At 36.4% G+C, this 18644-nt stretch overlaps 1 protein-coding gene across 1 annotated transcript in view; it reads right to left on the bottom strand.

Moving 5' to 3' along the window:
* USH2A (usherin) overlaps positions 1-18644 on the bottom strand; it is an 827758-nt gene that overhangs the window by 790417 nt on the left and 18697 nt on the right. The window contains exons 2-3 of the mRNA XM_024239307.3: positions 3625-3904; positions 2263-2951 (exon numbers count right to left, since the gene is read on the bottom strand). Of these exons, the coding sequence (XP_024095075.2) occupies positions 2263-2747 (485 nt within the window). The 5' untranslated portion in view covers positions 2748-2951; positions 3625-3904. The remainder of the gene's footprint in view (positions 1-2262; positions 2952-3624; positions 3905-18644) is intronic.

Genomic DNA, 18644 nt, shown 5'->3' with positions numbered 1-18644 from the left:
TCACTTAACACACTGTGCTGCCTAGGTAATAGCACTCATCCATCTGTACACTCCATTAGATCATTTAGATCATGAGTATTCTGAGGATACACACACAAACACCTAGGATACAGTAGTCTCTCAAAAAATGATGAGTTTGTGATCAAATTTGGTAGGAAGTATCAGAGAGGCAAACGTATATAATTGAGCCAATCAAGAATTACAGCTAAAGATGATTTAAAGCTTTCCTTAAAGGGCACATTTTTCACACATAATTTCTTCTCACTTGCATCTATTTTTTCCTGAGTTGGGGGGTAAGAATAAGATTGTAGAACACTAATAGTCCCTCATTTACTGTCACAATTTTACTGTATTTTGTATGTATATTTGGTATTAAGTTATGAGTGCAAGTATATTTTTAATTTAGGCAAATAGATTTAGATGACATAAAGGTTTTATATAAGTAGAAATAAAAGTTTTATATAAATTCTACTGCAAATTATATTTTTAACCCTTCAGTAGTTGAATATTTCTAATTTACTGAAGTGAATTTGTTTTTATCCCTACCCATCAGGTCTTAACCTGAAAAGAGTTTGCCCCTATTCATTTTTCTTCCATTTAAATCTACGAGTGAGAATTCAACCATTACTCAAGAATGTATTTACCAAATGCAGACTTATTTCCCCAAGCTTACTGAAAATGCATTTCTTAATGTGTTATTGATTATCTTCCTTGCTATTTTGTTTGCTTGTAAACATGCTAGCTTTGGTAGATAATAAATGTGAGAGGAAGGCAGGTAGCAAAATATTTAGGAACTGGATTTATTCTGCTCCTGAATAAGCAATAATTGGATAATCCATGTTTTGTTTGTTTTACTTATCTAATGCAAACACCCCGAAATTCCCCCAATTCCCAAAGGTATTTTAATTTTGAAAATGGAAATGACCTTGATACAAGGAACTCTCAAAACCATTAACCATGTTCTTCCAACCCTGTAAATACTTCTCTGTCTTATTTATACAAAATGATGTCAATAGAAGATGAATTTGGTACAGATATGTCCCTACAAGCTCAGAAGGATATTTTATCTTAGCCCTATTTGTCAAAAGACAATGTTTTAAGACTCTTCGGATACTAATTATATAAACTGAGTAGCTTGAATTTACTAGAATTTCAAACAGTAAGAAAACAAGGTTTTCTTTGAGGAGAGATGTAGAAATGGGAATGGTTTGTGATTAATGTTGTGATTAATCCAAATTTAAAACAAAATGAAGACATGCCAACTTTCACTTGGCAAATTGAAACTAAACACCAAAGACATTTAAGTCCTATTTGCTTATGAGATTGTAATACTTTTCTGGTTTGTTTCACAAGTTTTTAGATATCCAGCCAACACTGTCACACACAGAAAATGTCACATGAGAAAGGGCCAAAGGCCCTCTAGGAAGACAAAAGATAAGCAAAAATTCCTCAAAACTGTCCTATATATTAAAATATCCAAGTTGGTGATAAATATTTAGGAGAAACTCATTAGATATCAGCTTGAGAAAAGATTACAGAATGAAAAACTGGTGATTAAATAACAAAAAAATGGCAGTAATAAGACCCAGACTCATTGAAGGCATTTCTCTGGGATGAACAGCATGAAAGCTTTTGAGAATCTCTCACACTTACCTACATATTTCCTAACTAATTGGAAAATGAAAATACCACAAGATAAAGAACTAAAAGCTATATCTTTTTAGAGATGGAGGGTTATTTATATATTCAATTTATATTACTGAACATCTTCCATGAGTCAAACAAAGAGCTCTTCTTGGGGAAACGAGGATGAAGAAAACAGTCCCAAGGCCTGAGAGAACTATCTGCCTAATGAAAATGTTATACCCTAGTGAGGAAATGTTGATTATATAAACCCAGATCAAGACTTTGAAAATATTAATTATTTGTATTGCGAGTTTCCATGCCTTAAAACTCACTCTGAGTCTTCTGTAGGCTTTGAAGGCTAAGACCAAAGGTCGCGCTAAGCTATAGAAAATAAATGATTCCTGCATAAACACACTTGCCTTCAATAAACTATTTTAACATTTTTTTTTCATGGTCCATTTCATCCATAGAAGAGAAAAAAATTTTAATTGGGGAAACAACTGGAAGAGTTAGTCTTCAATACCATGAATTCTATATTGTTAGCCTTCACTTCCGGTTTGGAATTCAGGCTGTAATGATCTTCACTACTACTGGTTTTCGGGACCTAGGAAAGCTTATACCCACACTGCTACTTACATTACACCTTGTTGCTCAGGTTTCAACCATACAGCTAAAGTAAATGATGCCATCAGCCTTGGAGAAGGAGGAGAAGAAAAGCAGTTCTTGTGATTTCCAAAAATAAAACTTGTAGAATTGCTATGGGAGTTAGGTTGCAGATCATTCTTGTCTGGTGTGATGCAGCTACTGAGGCCTGCTGAGAAAAGGGCAGTGTAGGTAGGGTGTGAAGATCTGTATGGGCAATCCTGAATACAAAACCGCTGGGTACAGAACTGAATACTTTCAGCAGCAGCAGAGCTATGACAAAAAGTGCTTCGGTCTGGGAATCCACATACTGCTTGGGTTGGCACGATGGAAACATTCTTGAAAGCTCCCACGTTCTCCAGCCTTGGGAAAAGACCTCGTGACTCAGCCAAGGATATTGAAGCAAAACAGGCAAAGATCAACATTTCAATGACCTGAAACAAGAAGCCAGAGCCCAATGAAAGAACCGGGCAATTCATGTTTACAAAAAAGCATTTTCCTCTTGATAAAGCATTTCTAAATAAATAATCAGGCCCACGCCACTTGCCAGCAATACTTTAAAGCAGGGTACTTTAAGTGATGTTGCGATACTCCATTTTCTGGAAACTGCAGACACGTTCTCAGAGCAAGGTAATACCAACGATGTTCTTAGCAATGGCGAATACATGAGTAGCAGCTGGTATCTGGGAATCAAAAACATAGAGCGTCAAGGGAAAGCTGCTGCATCTTTAAAACTGAAGCTCATCCCAGGCCTGAGGACTTTGAGCTCCTAGAAGCAACACTACTGAACTTCTCAAAAAACATTTTGAAGCACAGTGCTCAGAGGAAAATACTCATTCTTTTGGTAAATCTCTTGATTGCATTGGTCAAATCAAGAACTTTATAAGTCCACAGGACAACCAGTAATATTTATAACCAGTTATACATATATATATATAATATATGTGTGTGTTTTATATATATATATAATTATTAATAATATATTACACATACAATAATTTTATGTTGTTACTTCACCCCAGGGAATTAGCAATGGCATTACCAGCTCTACTTAACAAGGAAAAGAATCTTGTAGATTTTCTTTACACATGCACTGTACATTGTAACCCAGAGCTATCTTACAGGTGCCCAAAATGAAGCTGGCAAAGGACTTTGGGCCTTTCCCCTTATCCCAGCATGTGCAGCAACTTTAAGCTCAGAGTAAAGCTGATTAGAAACCCAACACCATCTGTCTGTCCTATGCTTTAATATTTAGCAAAATGTTTGTGTGTTTCCTCATATGACTATGAATTTGTAGGTTACACATGGATCCCTAATACTGTGCAAGTAATTGTATTGATAAATAAGCTGAGTTACCATTTCTTTATTGCATTTCAACCAGTCCCCTCAGTGTGACAAATGACTCTTCAACAGGACCGCTGTCCCTCGTTGCCTGGCAACGCTGCTGTAACCCCTGGTTACTCAGCAAATAGGCTGTAGCAGCAGGAATGCTGGAAGGAAGACTTGGGTGCCTAGGTAAAGTATTCTGCACAGCAAACACTTGGTTACCTGAAGCTCAGAGCGTAGTCTGCTTGGTGGCCCTCTTCGAACTGAGCTGCCCAAGCTTTCCGCTGGTACCTCAAGCAGTGGGAGGGACCTGGATGGGATCATGCATACATAATTTTAAAGTAGCAGTACACCTTATCCTATAATCCCCCCTCTTGCCCATCCTCTTTCCTGCTCTCATGCACCTCAATCCATTTAATTCCTTAATCAAAATGATCTACCACTATTAAACACCACACAAGGAATAATTTCCAGTGCTCTTTCTTTTTGGGGGAGAAGAGGATACAAAATGGAATTCTAAACTTTTATATATTGATGCTCCCAAAGCTTGGCCCATTGATAGAAGTTTCGGTTGACTATTCAGTTGTTGCTGTACCTTTCTTTTTTTTTTTTTTTTTTTTGAGACAGAGTCTCGCTCTTTTGCCCAGGCTGGACTGCAGTGGCACTATCTCGGCTCACTGCAAGCTCCACCTCCTGGGTTCACAGTTGCTGTACCTTTCACCCAGGATACCCTCTCCATAATACACATGTTTCTTTACATTATGAGTAGCATCTGATGTGATCTCTAAATGTTGGGTTTGGAAAATCCGTGACTTTAATTAAACTAAAGAAGCAATGGGATTGCTGACTTTTTGGCTGCTTAATTGGATAGGAACATGTGTGTGTGTATATGTGCACATTTGCCATCAATTCTATAGAGTTTCAATTACATCCAAAACTCTCTCTTCTCTGCCATCTGGGACATCTCATCCTAGATGAGAAATATTCTAAATCAGCTAATACTTGTAGCTTTCCCTTTGTATTGTAAAAATGAAAACTTTGTTTGGGAAATAACTGGTCAATTGTGATTTTGTTCTCTATAACTTATCTTACTCATAGTAATGTTTAGAAATGAGAGAAATGTTTCATGGTGTTTCTTTTTAGTAAAGCAGCCAGAGAAAAACCAACATTGTTGTTTCTTAGATTCCCTTTTATTTCTCTCCCAGAAGAGAGCTGGAAACCACAACCCATTTATATACCAATTTTATCAATTAGCATTAGTTGCTTCCAGAAGAAACCTTTCTCACCCTTTGTGAAAATATGCTATTACATTCTTACCAGAAAAATTTTTATTTAAAACAAATTTTAGGGCAGAGCACAATGGCTCACACTTGTGCCTCCTAGGGATTTGGGAGGCCAAGGCAGGAGGATTGCTTGAAGCCAGGAGTTCAAGACCATGCTGTGCAACATAGTGAAATCCTAAATCTCCAAAAAAAAAAAAAAAAAAAATTTAAGCCAGGCATGGTGGCACACACTCGTAGCCCCAGCTACTTAGGATGCTGAGGTGGGAGGGTTGTTGAGCCCAGGATTTCGAGGCTGCAATAAACTATTATCACACCACTGCACTTTAACCTGGATGACAGAGTGAGACCCCGTCTCTAAAAAAATTTTTTTTTAAACCCAAATTTTACTATAAAGTCAGCTAATATGTAAGGACTTCTCAGAACTTGGGAAACTATCTTTGAAAATAGGTATTATAGAACACAGTGAATTAGACAAATGGATTATTCAGACCTGCTACAAAACATGAAGTCAACCTATTTTCAAACAACGTATTCAATGGCTGGCTTCTCTTCATATCTTGTGAATCCAAGAACTAATTCTAATTTTTTCTAAACTTTTATTTTAGGTTCAGGGGTACATTTGGAGGTTTGTTATATAGGTAAATTGTGTGTCATGGGGGTTAGATGAACAGATTATTTCATCATCCAGGTAATAAGCACAGTACCCGATAGGTAGTTTTTCAATCCTCTACCTCCTCCCACCCTCCAGCCTCAAGTAGGTCCTAGAGTCTGTTGTTCCCTTCTATGTGTCCATGTCTAACTCTAATTTTTTACTGTAGTGCTTCAATTTATCTTTGTCATTCCTGGAATAAAAATTCTTCTACCCCATAACAACTCCTGCTTTGTATAGTAGGAAATCATGACTCAAATGGATAATCTAAGATTAGCAACTCGACTGCACATTAAGAAACTCTGCCTATTATTTGCAAAGGGAAACAATGGATTGACATATCCCTCAACCTTTGCAATTCAGGACTATCAATCCTGAGGGTGCATCTGATAAATGAATTAGACACTAAGAGTTCCATCACCCCTATAAGTGCCTGGGAAATAAGTACAGATTTTTTAAAAGGAAAGTAGATGTATATGGGGGGCATGTCTAGTTAAACATATGTAGCCATGGGCTATTTCCTTTCTTGACATTTCTGTGGATTCACCAGGTAGTTCTGGTCTGCATAAACTTGTCTGGGGCTGTATGGTCTGACTCGTCCTCACTCATTTAGCAGTTGGTTTGACAGGCATTGGAGTCTACTCCAGCTCATTCTGATAGCAGCAGAAAAATTTCCAGCAACATAAGGTGGGAGGCCCTAATGTGAAAGTATTTTGAAGCCTCTGCTTACATCACATTTGCTAGTGTTCCATTGGCTGGAGCAAGTCGTGTGACCTAGCACAGATTCAAGGGTTTTGAAATCAACTCCACTTATCAAAGACTGAATGGCAAAGTCACACTGCAAAGGGAAACACAGATAACAGGAACGGAAAGAATTTGTGAACATTTTGCAAGCTACCACAGAGTAACTAGCAACTTCTTTTTCTAGTTGTAAAAACACCAAGTCACATTGCATCAGGACTTCCTTGTTTTGAAAAAGTCAAGAAAATGATGTTTTAGTTAGACAACTATAAGCAAGTTCTGCTCATTAGTCTGGAAAAGCTTACTATAATAAGCTTATAATCAGCTTAGTTTTTCAAGTGCTTGAGGCTTAGCTCTATTAATGGAGAAGAAACAAGGGGTATCCCCTATTCCTGGGTATTTTGGCACCCATGGATTTACTACTAAAATTGACTAACTCTGGCATAACTGATCAATATAAAAAACAGTGGGTGTATAAGTAATATTAGATATAAAAACAGAAGCATAAACTACAGATACAATGTGATTACAAATATAACAAAATATTGTAGATAATTTTATGACAATTAACTTGAATTCTTGAACAAATTAGACAAATTCCTAAAACAATTTCCAACCTAAGCTGATTCTAAGAAGAAAGAGCTGGAAATAACCCAAATGTCAATCAATCAACTATAGAATGCATGAATAAATTATGGTATATTCATACAATTCAATAATATAACACAATGAAAGAAAAATGAGCTACTGTTATAAGCAACAACGTGGATAAATCTCACAGACATGGTGTGAGTGAAAGAAGCCAGACACATCAAGAACATGCTGTTTGATTCCATTTATATGAAGTTCAAACATAGACAAAGTTAATCTTTGGTGATAGAAGTCAGAATAATACTCTCTTTAGGGCAGAGGATCAAATGGGAATGGGTTCAGGGAAGCCTGCAGGAGTGCTGGGAATAGTATTCTGTATCTTAATATGAGTTGCATTTACACAGGTGGTCACATTTGAAAAAAATTCATCAAGTTATACACAAGAGTTGTGCACTTGATCCCAATTCTACTTCAAGAAAATAAATTATCATTAAAAAATGAAAATATTAAACACAAATAATTTTATTCACTAAATAAGCAGTCTGTTGTTAAATCTCTTCCCTGAAAGAAAACAATGGGTCCAGATAGCGATGTAATTAGTTATACCAAACATTCTGGGAAAATGTAATTCCAATCTTTACCCTCTTATTAAAGCAATAAGAGGGACTATTTCCCAATATTGTTTTCTCTTTCTCACAACTTATTTGATGAGGCTAATATAACATTGATATTTAGGAAAGACAGGAATATATGAGAAGGAAAAATTACTGGCCAATTGCATTCATATATATAAATACAAAAAATATTTTAAATGAAACATAGACAAGCTTAATCAAGGAATGTATACAAAAATTAAGTCTCCTGGCTAAGCTTGGTTTGATTTGCAAAACTGACTTGAATCAGAAAATATATTACTATAATTGACCATAAAATATCTTAAAGGGAAAAATTCATATGATTTATTTAGGACCAAAATCCTGACTAAAGGAATTATTTATTTAGGCCCAAAATATGGAATAAACTAAAAACAGAAAGAAGTTTCTGTAACTTAACATAGGTCATTTGTAAGAAAACAACATCATGAAAAATAAAAACTTTCTTTATAATAATTAGCATTTTTGTTAAAATCAGGAGTAGAACAAAGCCACCGCTACCACTGCTTCTATTTAACATTTTGGTTGCCAGTGAATTAAAATAAGGAAAATAAATACTAAAGGAAAAGTACTGGACATGAGATCATCAAATGTGTATGTCACTTTAGATAACACAGTCTAAAGATAAATATTTGACCTAGGTGTCTGGAGGAGAAGATGTACACATGACAAATGCTGTCCATCAGTTTTTTACTGTGTATACACACACACACACACACATACACATATATATACTTTTTTTTGAAGGCATATACCATTTTACCCTTTGTAAAAGTGGCTATATGACTTGCTTTAGCTGATGAAATGTGAGAAGTGACATGTGCCACTACCAGGGTGAAGCTACAAGTACTATGTGCATTTACTATGTTTTCTCTTTCACTAAATAAAATAGGAATAGTGGGAAAGGCAAGGGCATGGTTGGCAATTTTAAAATCAGGAAATGAATATCCCATAAAGAAGGAGAGAGAGGCAATAGGGAGAGGGAAGGGGAGAATAGAGGTAAATTACTGAGCTGTTACTGAAAACAGTACAGAAAGGAGTATGACTGCCAGCATCAGCAGATTGATCCTGAAACAGAGAAAGAAGGTGAGGTAACACCTCCTAGAATCTGAGTTAGGTAGGCTAAGGGGTACCCATTCCCACCGATGTGCTTTAAATACATGTCAAGACATATTTAACGAGGTGAGAAAAATCAGTTTATTCCTTCCTTCACCCCATACATTTTCTTTGTCTTTTAAAATTACACAAGTAATATACGACTACTGTAGAAAAAGATTTTCAAGCAACATGGAGAGACAAAATTGCAGGCTTCACCTACCTCCCACTATCATCTATCCATTATGCCTTTTCTGTTAGAATTGTGACTTTTTCTATACACATAAAATACATGTATACAACACAAAACAGATTCAATGTTCTGAAAAATTTAGCCAGTCTATTTTCAGAAATTTCTGTCTATTTTCTTTTGTGATTTTTTTGAACCAATAGAATTCATTGCAGTGCTTAAATTTCAGACAGTAAATTAAATCAGTTGTTTCTTGATGAACAGCAATAATGCACACATTATGCTGTTTCTGAATTCTTGCTAAGGTTGCTAATACCTACAAGGTAAAATTTAAGAAATGGTATGCAAGCAAATGTGACGTGCCATTTGCAGGTAAAAACTGAACAGCCAGTGCTGAAGACGTCCTCTCCCGTGACGTGTCAATATTGAAATGTAACATCCATCTTCCAGGTCTGTGAACGACTACAATACCCAGAACACCCTGAGGACCTGTGATGAACAGGTAGCATGAAGATCATGCAGAAACAAGCCCATATGGTTTTCAATCACTGAGATTTTAAGATTGTAATGACAATATAGACCATCCTTATGTGATGCACAGGGCCTGCTACATTACATCATCTTGCTCTACCTGCACTAGGAAAATTACTGACACTCCTATCCACTGAACTTGGGGGCAAGGTTTGATGCACTCAGTGGACACTAAGCATTACCTAATCTGCATCCATAAAAACATATTTCCTTCAGTTGGCTGACAGGCCTGACCTTGCAGATTGGATGCAGCTACTTGTGGTGCCTGAAAGGGAGTGATTGTATCTTTAATTTTTCAGTTATAGCTGAGGAAGCAGTAGCTATTTGGCCCACAAGTGGCTAGAATTTCTTTAGAAATGTTGGACATGGTTGGAGAATAAATATATTTTTAAAACAAACAAAACTAACCACAGTCTTCTCAGATGGGTCTTACACACAGAGATAATTCATTTTACCAAGTACTAGCATATCATTCTAGCAAGCGAAACTCTCCAAGAGATAGAGGAACCTCCCAAACAAAGGCCTGTGGGAAAAAGATGACAGGTATGGGCATGGCTGGAACTCAAGCAGCAGAGGTTATGCAAAGTCAAGTCAAAGAAAACAATCAGAAACATTGGCAGGGGGATTATGTGTGAAACTGTCAGTCAAACATCCCATCTAGTAGAGAAGTAGGAAGTTCCCCTTTATACCATCCACATTCATTCATATAAGTCTCAGGCAGAAGCTGCATCATGATTCTAGGAAATCTCCCAGTATCCCACATAAGGGAAGCCTCCCTCCTTGGAGGTTATGGATTCACCCAGATGCTCTGTGGAAGTTGATTTCTTGGAATTGCTTGATCCACAAAGCCAGGCCTAGAATCCAGATAAGAGAGTATTTGCCTCCTAGAGAACTTTGTAAATTTCAGAACCTGTCACAGCCAAAAATAAAATAAGACATAAGGAGATAAGCCACATGACACAGCACTAACTGATGAGGTAGCCAGAAACTTGCCCTCTGGACCATTGAGGGCTAGGGAGGCCACAGTGAATGAATGTCTTACAACCTGAAGAGGCAGTCACCGAAAACACTAGCAAAGTACCATGTCTTGCTGTTGTTGCTCTGCCTTATCTCCCATAAGATCCAGAGAAGACAATGAGGGACATAGTATGTTTAAGGGAGATTTCACAAAAAAAAAAAGATAAAGTTAAATTAATGGAGCATATACCCTCCATCACCTAGAGCATTATGAGAGGTAAGACTATTTAGTGGTTAAGAATGCAAACTGGGCTGAACGCGTGGCTCACTCCTGTAATCCCAGAACTTTGAGAGGTCGAGACAGGAGGATCACCTGAGGTCAGGAGATTGAGACCAGCCTGGCCAAACCCCATCTCTACTAAAAAAAAACCACAAAAATTAGTCAGGTGTGGTAGTGCATGCCTGTAATGCCAGCTACTCAGGAGGCTGAGGCAGGAGAATCACTTGAGCCCAGGAGGTGGAGGTTGTGGTGAGCCAAGATGGCTCCATTGCACTCCAGCCTGGGAGACAGAGTGAGACTCCATCTCAAAAAGAAAAGAAAAAAAAAGAATGCAAACTGCAGCCTGGGTTAGAATCTTGGCTCCACCAACTATTAGCTGTGTGTTCTTGGGCAGGTTAGTTAAGCTCTTTTGGCCGTGGCTTCTTTATTTGTAAAGTGGGAATAATATTACCCACTTCCTAGGGGTGTTGAGGGGTTCAATGTGAAGAATGTTGCTCCTGATCTATGTGTGAAAGAAAATATTTAAAAAACACACACAAAAAAATAAAGAATGTAGAACAATGACCAAAGCTCTCTTTATGTATTTTTTCTTTCCAATTTAGAGTTACCACATTTTCTGTAATTGTACATTAAAGATAATAGAGAGAATAAGGACATTTGGAGGAAAGACTACCGTACATTTCTCTATCATCATAGTTTACCAAACACTTTTATAGATTACCTTATTTGATCTTTATAACAACACTACAAATTGGACAGAGCCTGTATCACTCCCAGTGTACACAGGAAGAAAATGAGAACCATGGGTTAAGTGGCCTAGTTAAAGTCACTTCATTGGCAAGTGGGAAATCCTGGGAAGAAGTCCAGATTATCTAGATTAAGCCTAGTATACATTTAGTCCCCCTACACTAAGGCTGAACTGATCAGAAGTTTTGTGGACGTGACAAGGTGTAGAACTGTGCCTTGAAAGTTGAGGATTTTTGTAGACAGAAGAGAGAACAATGAGAATTTCATGTGACATGAACTGAGTTTGGAATAAGATTGTACTACATTTGTGGGACTTTTTCTATAGAAATATGTAGAGTAACAGAATTCAGATCTCAAATGTAGAACTTAACAGATTTCCAGATTTTTCTGAAAATTTCCAGAGCATTAACAAATGTATTATAAATAATTTGGACAAGCTTCAGTTTTTTATTCAATACCTGGGTCTTAGTAGTTCATATTCTATTGGCTTGGTCAAAATTTTTCAACACATGTTTTTATACTTCTTAAATTATGCAAACTCTCAGGTACTCCAAGGTTGTATTTGTCTAAGGCATAAAAGCTTCACGTTGATATTTCAGGTTAGCCTGGGACAAGGGGAGAACTTGATACCTCTGATAGCATGTGGCAGGCCATCTAATTCCTGTCCATTCATTCTCATCAACCTGGGCAAGGGCCCAGACTGAGCCTGGCAGGTGAATTCAAGAGTGGCTTTCGAGGTCTGAGCTTGGCAGTGAGATAACAGCTGCGAAGCAGTATGGGACAGGTAGTGGCAGGCAAGTTAATGGCTGGCGAGCAGGACAAAGAGGTGGGTGTGGATCTGAAAATGAAAATGACACAATGTGGAGGGGGACAGCAGGCAAGCGGAGCACAGAACTGAGCTCAAGCCAAACAGGCAATCGGCAGTAATTAAGGGTCAAGTTTCTACAAAGAGCTATGCTCCTAGCAATGACATGGTCCCCCTTTCACAAAGTGTGAATGCGCTGGATTGCCTGAAGCCCATGAGTGTGTGGTTTTAAAAAATGTTTTTCAGAAGGTGACAATATATTGAGGGAGGAAATGTGACAAAAACATGAGGATTCAGGGGACAGTAAGCTAAGCAGGAAGGGTGGTATGTTTGGTCTTAGAAACTCAATCCATTTGAATAACACTTAACACAGTCCCATGGAGTGAAAAAATACGTGCGACATTTAGAGTGAAATGGAAGACATAAAAGTCATGACGGTGGGAACAAAATCAGTTCTGTTTGAGAGAAAAAGCAGCATCGAGTGTTTGAGAGCTTTTTTTGTTTGTTTGTTTTAGTTGAAAGGAAATCTTAGGGAGTATGGTCTATCAATAAATTCTTCGAAAAATGTTCTGTAACTCCTTTTCTATGTAATTTACTCATGTGGTTTATTAATATGATTTTTTGGTTCAGTAGACAAAGCCTTCAAAGAAGAGAAAAGCAAGAATTAGAAAAATGATCAGGATAATAAAAGTTGAGCAAAATGCATTGGCAGTACAATTTCTAAGACATTTGCAAACATCATCATTATCAGTATAATTAAAACAATGTGAGACATAAGATATTTTACTGAAAAGAAAATTAAATATAAGAGAAGTGACATGCTGCTCAACTCTGATGGGGCTAATTACTGTTCGTGCTTGAACCAAAGTCCATGTGCCCTGAGGACTGGATCAGCATTTTTACCTCCTTCCATACCCACAAACATACTAAAGTACTATGTAAAATCAAAATATTCATGAAAAAAGGAATCAAAGAACATGAGTATGTAAGCAATCTTTTTGAAATAGTAACAATGCTAATAATAATATTAACTGAGTGCATAGTATGTGTCAGGCATCATGTTAGAAACACTATGTCATTTGGCCGGATGTGCTGGCTCACACCTGTAATCTCAGCACTTTGGGAGGCCACGGCGGGTGGATCACCTGAGGTCAGAAGTTCAAGACCAGCCTGGTCAACATGGCAAAACCTCATCTCTACTAAAAATACAAAAATTGGCTGGGAGTGGTGGCATGCACCTGTAATCCCAGCTACTGGGGAGACTGAGACAGAAGAATTGCTTGAACCCGGGAGGCAGAGGTTGCAGTGAGTCGAGATCGTGCCACTGCACTCCAGCCTGAGCAACAGGGCAAGACTCCATCTCAAAAAAAAAAAAAAAAGCCCAGAAATACTATGTCATTTAATCTATACAAAAAACCTCAAGCAATAATACTACCACTATATGAGAATGTTGAGATTTGAATATATATATGTTATATATATATAACATATATATATGAATGTTGAGACTCATATATATATATGAGAATGCTGAGTCTTGGACAGTAAATAATTCATTAAAGTCTGAAAATTAATATTTAGCAAGAAAAAAAAGAGATTCAAATCAAACTCCATTCAAACCTTTATCACAATACCAGTTGTCCTTGAAAGCAACAATCTCAAAGAACATTCTAAGATTAGACATTTTCTTATATTCTAAATGTATCCTCTAAAATAATTTAGGTGATAGTGTAACAGAGTGCCTGGAATACTGTCGATATTTACTTTCTGGTGAATGGATACTAACCCTAAAACAACTCTTGAAATTAAGCACTGACCTTTTGATTTATAAATAAATAAATAAAGGATTTTATTTTAGGGCAAAAGGGAAAGCCCTTAGTTTAACTGAGATTCACAAAGGTGGCCCTGCTGGACTGTAGTGTACTCAGATGCCTCCAATTCTGTTGTTCTAGAACATTAGTAGAGCACTTTCAGAAGGATCAGCTTAGAAAAAGCCACAAGGATGGAAAAAATGAGGAGGAAAGCACAGTTTTGAATGAGTACTTGATACGATCGAAGTTATTGGTAATAAGGGAATCACTTTATGTAGGGGCAAATGAATCGACTGTAACTTTAACCTAAAGTACCACTGTAGGGGCTGTAAAATTCTTTCTACTTGGATAAATATTCTCTATTTGAATTGCAGCTTGCAGTGAGAATGTAATAAAGAGGAGCCTAACTTGACAAGACACTAAGACCACAGAAAAGCTCTTTGTTAGGCAGTTGCAGGGCTGGTCACCAGAACTGAAATAGAGCAGTATAGTCTACAAATGACCCACCAAATGTAGCTGTAGTTAGAAAAACGCAAGTAGTGTGGGCAAAGGCCAAATGGGACAGATAACAGGGAAGGAAATGGGGCACAAGGAAGAATCACTGGAAGAATGATTGAGGGACTCACTGTATCCTCAGCAGCTCAGTCAAAGAAAGGGCCACTCTGCATGTTGGGATGACCCAGATCTATAATGCAGATGATAGCTGGGGTATCAACCCAGAAGCTGAGAGCCATGCTCTGGGCTCCAGATTTAGCATCAGAGGAACCCGCAAAACAAAAAACTATGACAAGACTCAATAGCTTTCAGAGTTCCTAAAAACACCAACTTAGGGTGAAGAGGGATGTAGGGGAGAAGAAAGAGAAAACAAAAGAGTCAGAGGGAAAATGAAAATAAAATTGCCTTTAAAAGTCAGCGTTCTGTTAAATATTACACCATTGTTAACATGTTGGCTCAGCTTGTTCTTGTCAGGACAAAATATTGAAAAATAAAGTCTACCGAATTTGCCTCTAGGGGCAAAGAGAGAGTCTGCAACAGCAGCAACTGCTCTGTACCCAGTACTTTGTCAGTTCAGCAGGCTTGGGAACACTCCTGTCTTAAGCCACTTATAGCATTTTGTTTCTTCATTATTTTTTTCCTCTTCAATTACAAACACAGCAGTTCCCCAGCGTGATTTAACAAACCAGGAGGAGAGATGAAACAAGATAAAAATAAATGAAGAATATATTTTTACTTAATAATCCTTTTATGAATAAATTATGAAACTAATACATGTCAGTATTCATTTTTCAACACAGAAAACTTGCAAGAAAAAACACCCATAAGTCTAGCACCAAGATTACCACAACTAACATACTGCTACATTTTCTTCCAGTCTTTATGGTCCGTATACTTTTAACAGAATTTGGTTAATTGTTTTTAGTATTTTTGTATTTAACACTATTATTGCCTATTACAACAATGACATCAGGAATATTTTTGCCTCCATTATAACTAATTATCCTAAACGCAATTCCTAAAAGTGACACGACTTGATCAAAGACTATGGACATTGTAAAAATACAAAACATATTGTCCTAATTGCTTTCCAGAAGTGCCATAACCAACTGACATTCTTACGCAATATGTAAAAGTGTTCATGTCAACTCACCAAAATCAGCACTGAATATTATCGATTTTTACTCTTGACCAGCTTGATAGGGGGTGAATAAAATCTTATTCTTGTTCTAAAATTATTTGCTAGTAAAGTTGAACATTTTATAATTATTTGCCATCTCTTTTTCATCAGTTCATATTCTTTGCTTGTGTTTGTTGAGTTAGGTTTTCATAAAAAGGTTTGTATTATATATTGAGAATGTTAATTTGGCATGCTTGCAGAAAACATTTTCTCTAGATTATTGTGTATCTTATTTTTTCAAGGAATGTGAATGTGATTTTATTTATTGGGGTACAATATACATAGCATAACATTTATCATTTTAACTATTTTTGTTACTTTGTTAATTTTTTTTTTTTTTTTTTGGAGACATGGTCTTGCTCTGTCACCCAGGCTGGAATGCAGTGGTGTGACCATGGCTCACTGCAGCCTTGAACTCCCAGGCTCAAGTGATTCATCTCAGCCTCCTAAGTAGCTAGGACCATAGGCACACCGCACCACGGCCAGATAATTTTTTATTGTTTGTAGAGACAAGGTCTCACTATGTTGCCCAGGCTGGTCTTGAACTCCCTGGGCAACTATGTTGCCCAGGCTGGTCTTGAACTCCCTGGGCAACTATGTTGCCCAGGCTGGTCAGTGATCCTCCTGCCTCAGCCTCCTGTAGTGCTGGGATTACAGGCATAAGCCACTGCACCCAGACCATTTTAACCATTTTAACCATTTTTAAAGGCACAGTTCAGTGGCACTAAGTGCATTCATGTTGTTGTATAACCATCACCATCATTCCCCTCAGAACTTTTTCATCTTCCCAAACAGAAATTCTGTGCCCATTAAACAATACACAATTCCCCTTTACTCCAATTCCAGGCAATCACCATTCCACTTTGCATGAATTTGACTGCTATGGGTACCTCACCTAAGTGAAATCATACCATATTTTTATTTTTGTGGCTAGTGCATTTTACTTAGCAGAGTTCTCTAAGATCATCCATATAGTTGGATATGTCAGAATTTCTTTCCTTTTTATACACAAATACGCTATATACACAAACACCAAATTTTGTGTATTCTTTCATCTATTGATGCTTGTGTTGCTTGCGCCTTTTAGCTGTTGTAATAATGTTGCCATGAACATAGATGTCCAAATATCAAGTCCCTGCTTTTAATTCTTTTGAGTATATACCCAAAAATTGAATTGTTGGATTACATGGCAATTCTGTTTAATATTTTGAGGAACTAACATACTATTTTTCACAGTGGTAGTGCCATTTGACATTCCCAAAAGTGACATACAGGGCCCCAATTTACCCACATCCTTGCCGACAACTGTTACAGTTTTGTTTGTTTGTTTTTTTAATAGTTATCTTAATGGGTGTGAAGTTGTATCTCATTGTGGTCTTGATTTGCGTTTCCCTAATGATTAGTGATGTTCAGCATCTTTTTATGTATTTATTGACTATGTGTTTTAATGTAAGTAATTTCTATTTCTTTAGATGTTAATTTATCCAAAACAAACTTGTTTTGTGATTGCTTTATTATTTCATGCTTAAAACAACAAACTATCCCATGATCTCCAAGAAATTCATCTATATATTCCAATCATTTTTATAATTTTTAACTCAAGTATTATTTTTGAAGTTAACTGATTAATAGAGCACTATTTGTTAAGGATGCTTCCATTTCTACCACAAATGTAACAGTGGTTTTTTTATCATATACAAAAATCCTTATACGTTTGCTAAGTTTTGTTTCTGAACTCTTATTTGTTATTGTGTTCCATTGAATCTTATAGATTGATTTAATTAAATATTGAAGAGCTATATTACATTTTTGTAACAAGTAACATGTTACTCCTTAATTTCCCTATTTGAAAAATTCGTTGGTCTTCTTACACATGTATTCTTTTAGAATTATTATAAATGCTTTATTCAAAGTTGAAGAAAGAAATTAGACATAGTTGAGATGATACTAAACATGTAATTAATTTATAAAGAATTAACATTGTTCAAAATGTTTATCCTTTTCTTCCAGGAACATATTTCTTTCTGTTTATTCAAGACTTCTTGAAAATTCCCAGGCAAGTGTTTTATTGCAATTATTCATAAAAGTCTCACATATTTCTTATTATTCTTATGTAATTTACATATTAAGCATGTAAGGATCATTTATTTTCATTATATTCTTAAAATGATCATTGCCATATATGAAAAAGCTACTGATATTTTTTGTACATTTATGTATCTGGCTAACTGATTGAACAATATTATCATATATTAAGCTTTCAGTTAATTAATTTAGGTCTTAATTACAGAATATCAGTGGTGATATTGATAATATTATCCTCTATATTCTAATAGTACTAATAGTAATTGCTCTTATTTTATACAGTATCACATTTACTGAAACATCCAGAACAATACTTAATAATAAGGGTAACTGCAGGCATTGTTATCTTATTCTTTCATGTAATATAAATGCTTCTCACACCGTTGGAAAACTATCAGGCCAAGACACCCAGAGTTTGACTGCAAAAATCAATTATTCTTTTAAAATGTCACCAATTATTATTTTTTTTATTTCTAGGGTGCTATTCATATTGCCTTTAAGATTTTTATTTTTTTATTATACTTTAAGTTCTGGGATACATGTGCAGAACACACAGGTATGTTACTTAGTTATACTCGTCTCATGATGGTTTGCTGCACCCATCAACCTGTCATCTACATTAGGTATTTCTCCTAATGTGATCCCTCCTAGCGCCACACGCACCGACAGGCCCTAGTGTGTGATGTTCCCCTCTCTGTGTCCCATGTGTTCTCATTTTTCATGTTATGAACAGATTTTTTTTTTATTTTGGCATAACAATGAAATGCTTTATACATCTATGGAAGGAAAAACCCTACTTCATTGTGGTGGCTGCTTCTTTTGATGGTGAATTAGATGTGCTAGGATTTTATTTAGGAGTTGTACACTTATATTCATGGCATCAGATGGTATTTTTTGTAAGACAATTATATTAGAGTTTTGTTAATTAAATGAAATAATTTGAAAGATTTTCCTTCC

The sequence above is a fragment of the Pongo abelii genome, chromosome 1 (assembly GCF_028885655.2).
Source record: "Pongo abelii isolate AG06213 chromosome 1, NHGRI_mPonAbe1-v2.0_pri, whole genome shotgun sequence".
Taxonomy (NCBI): Eukaryota; Metazoa; Chordata; class Mammalia; order Primates; family Hominidae; genus Pongo; species Pongo abelii.
This window is presented reverse-complemented; position numbering and strand designations above follow the sequence as displayed.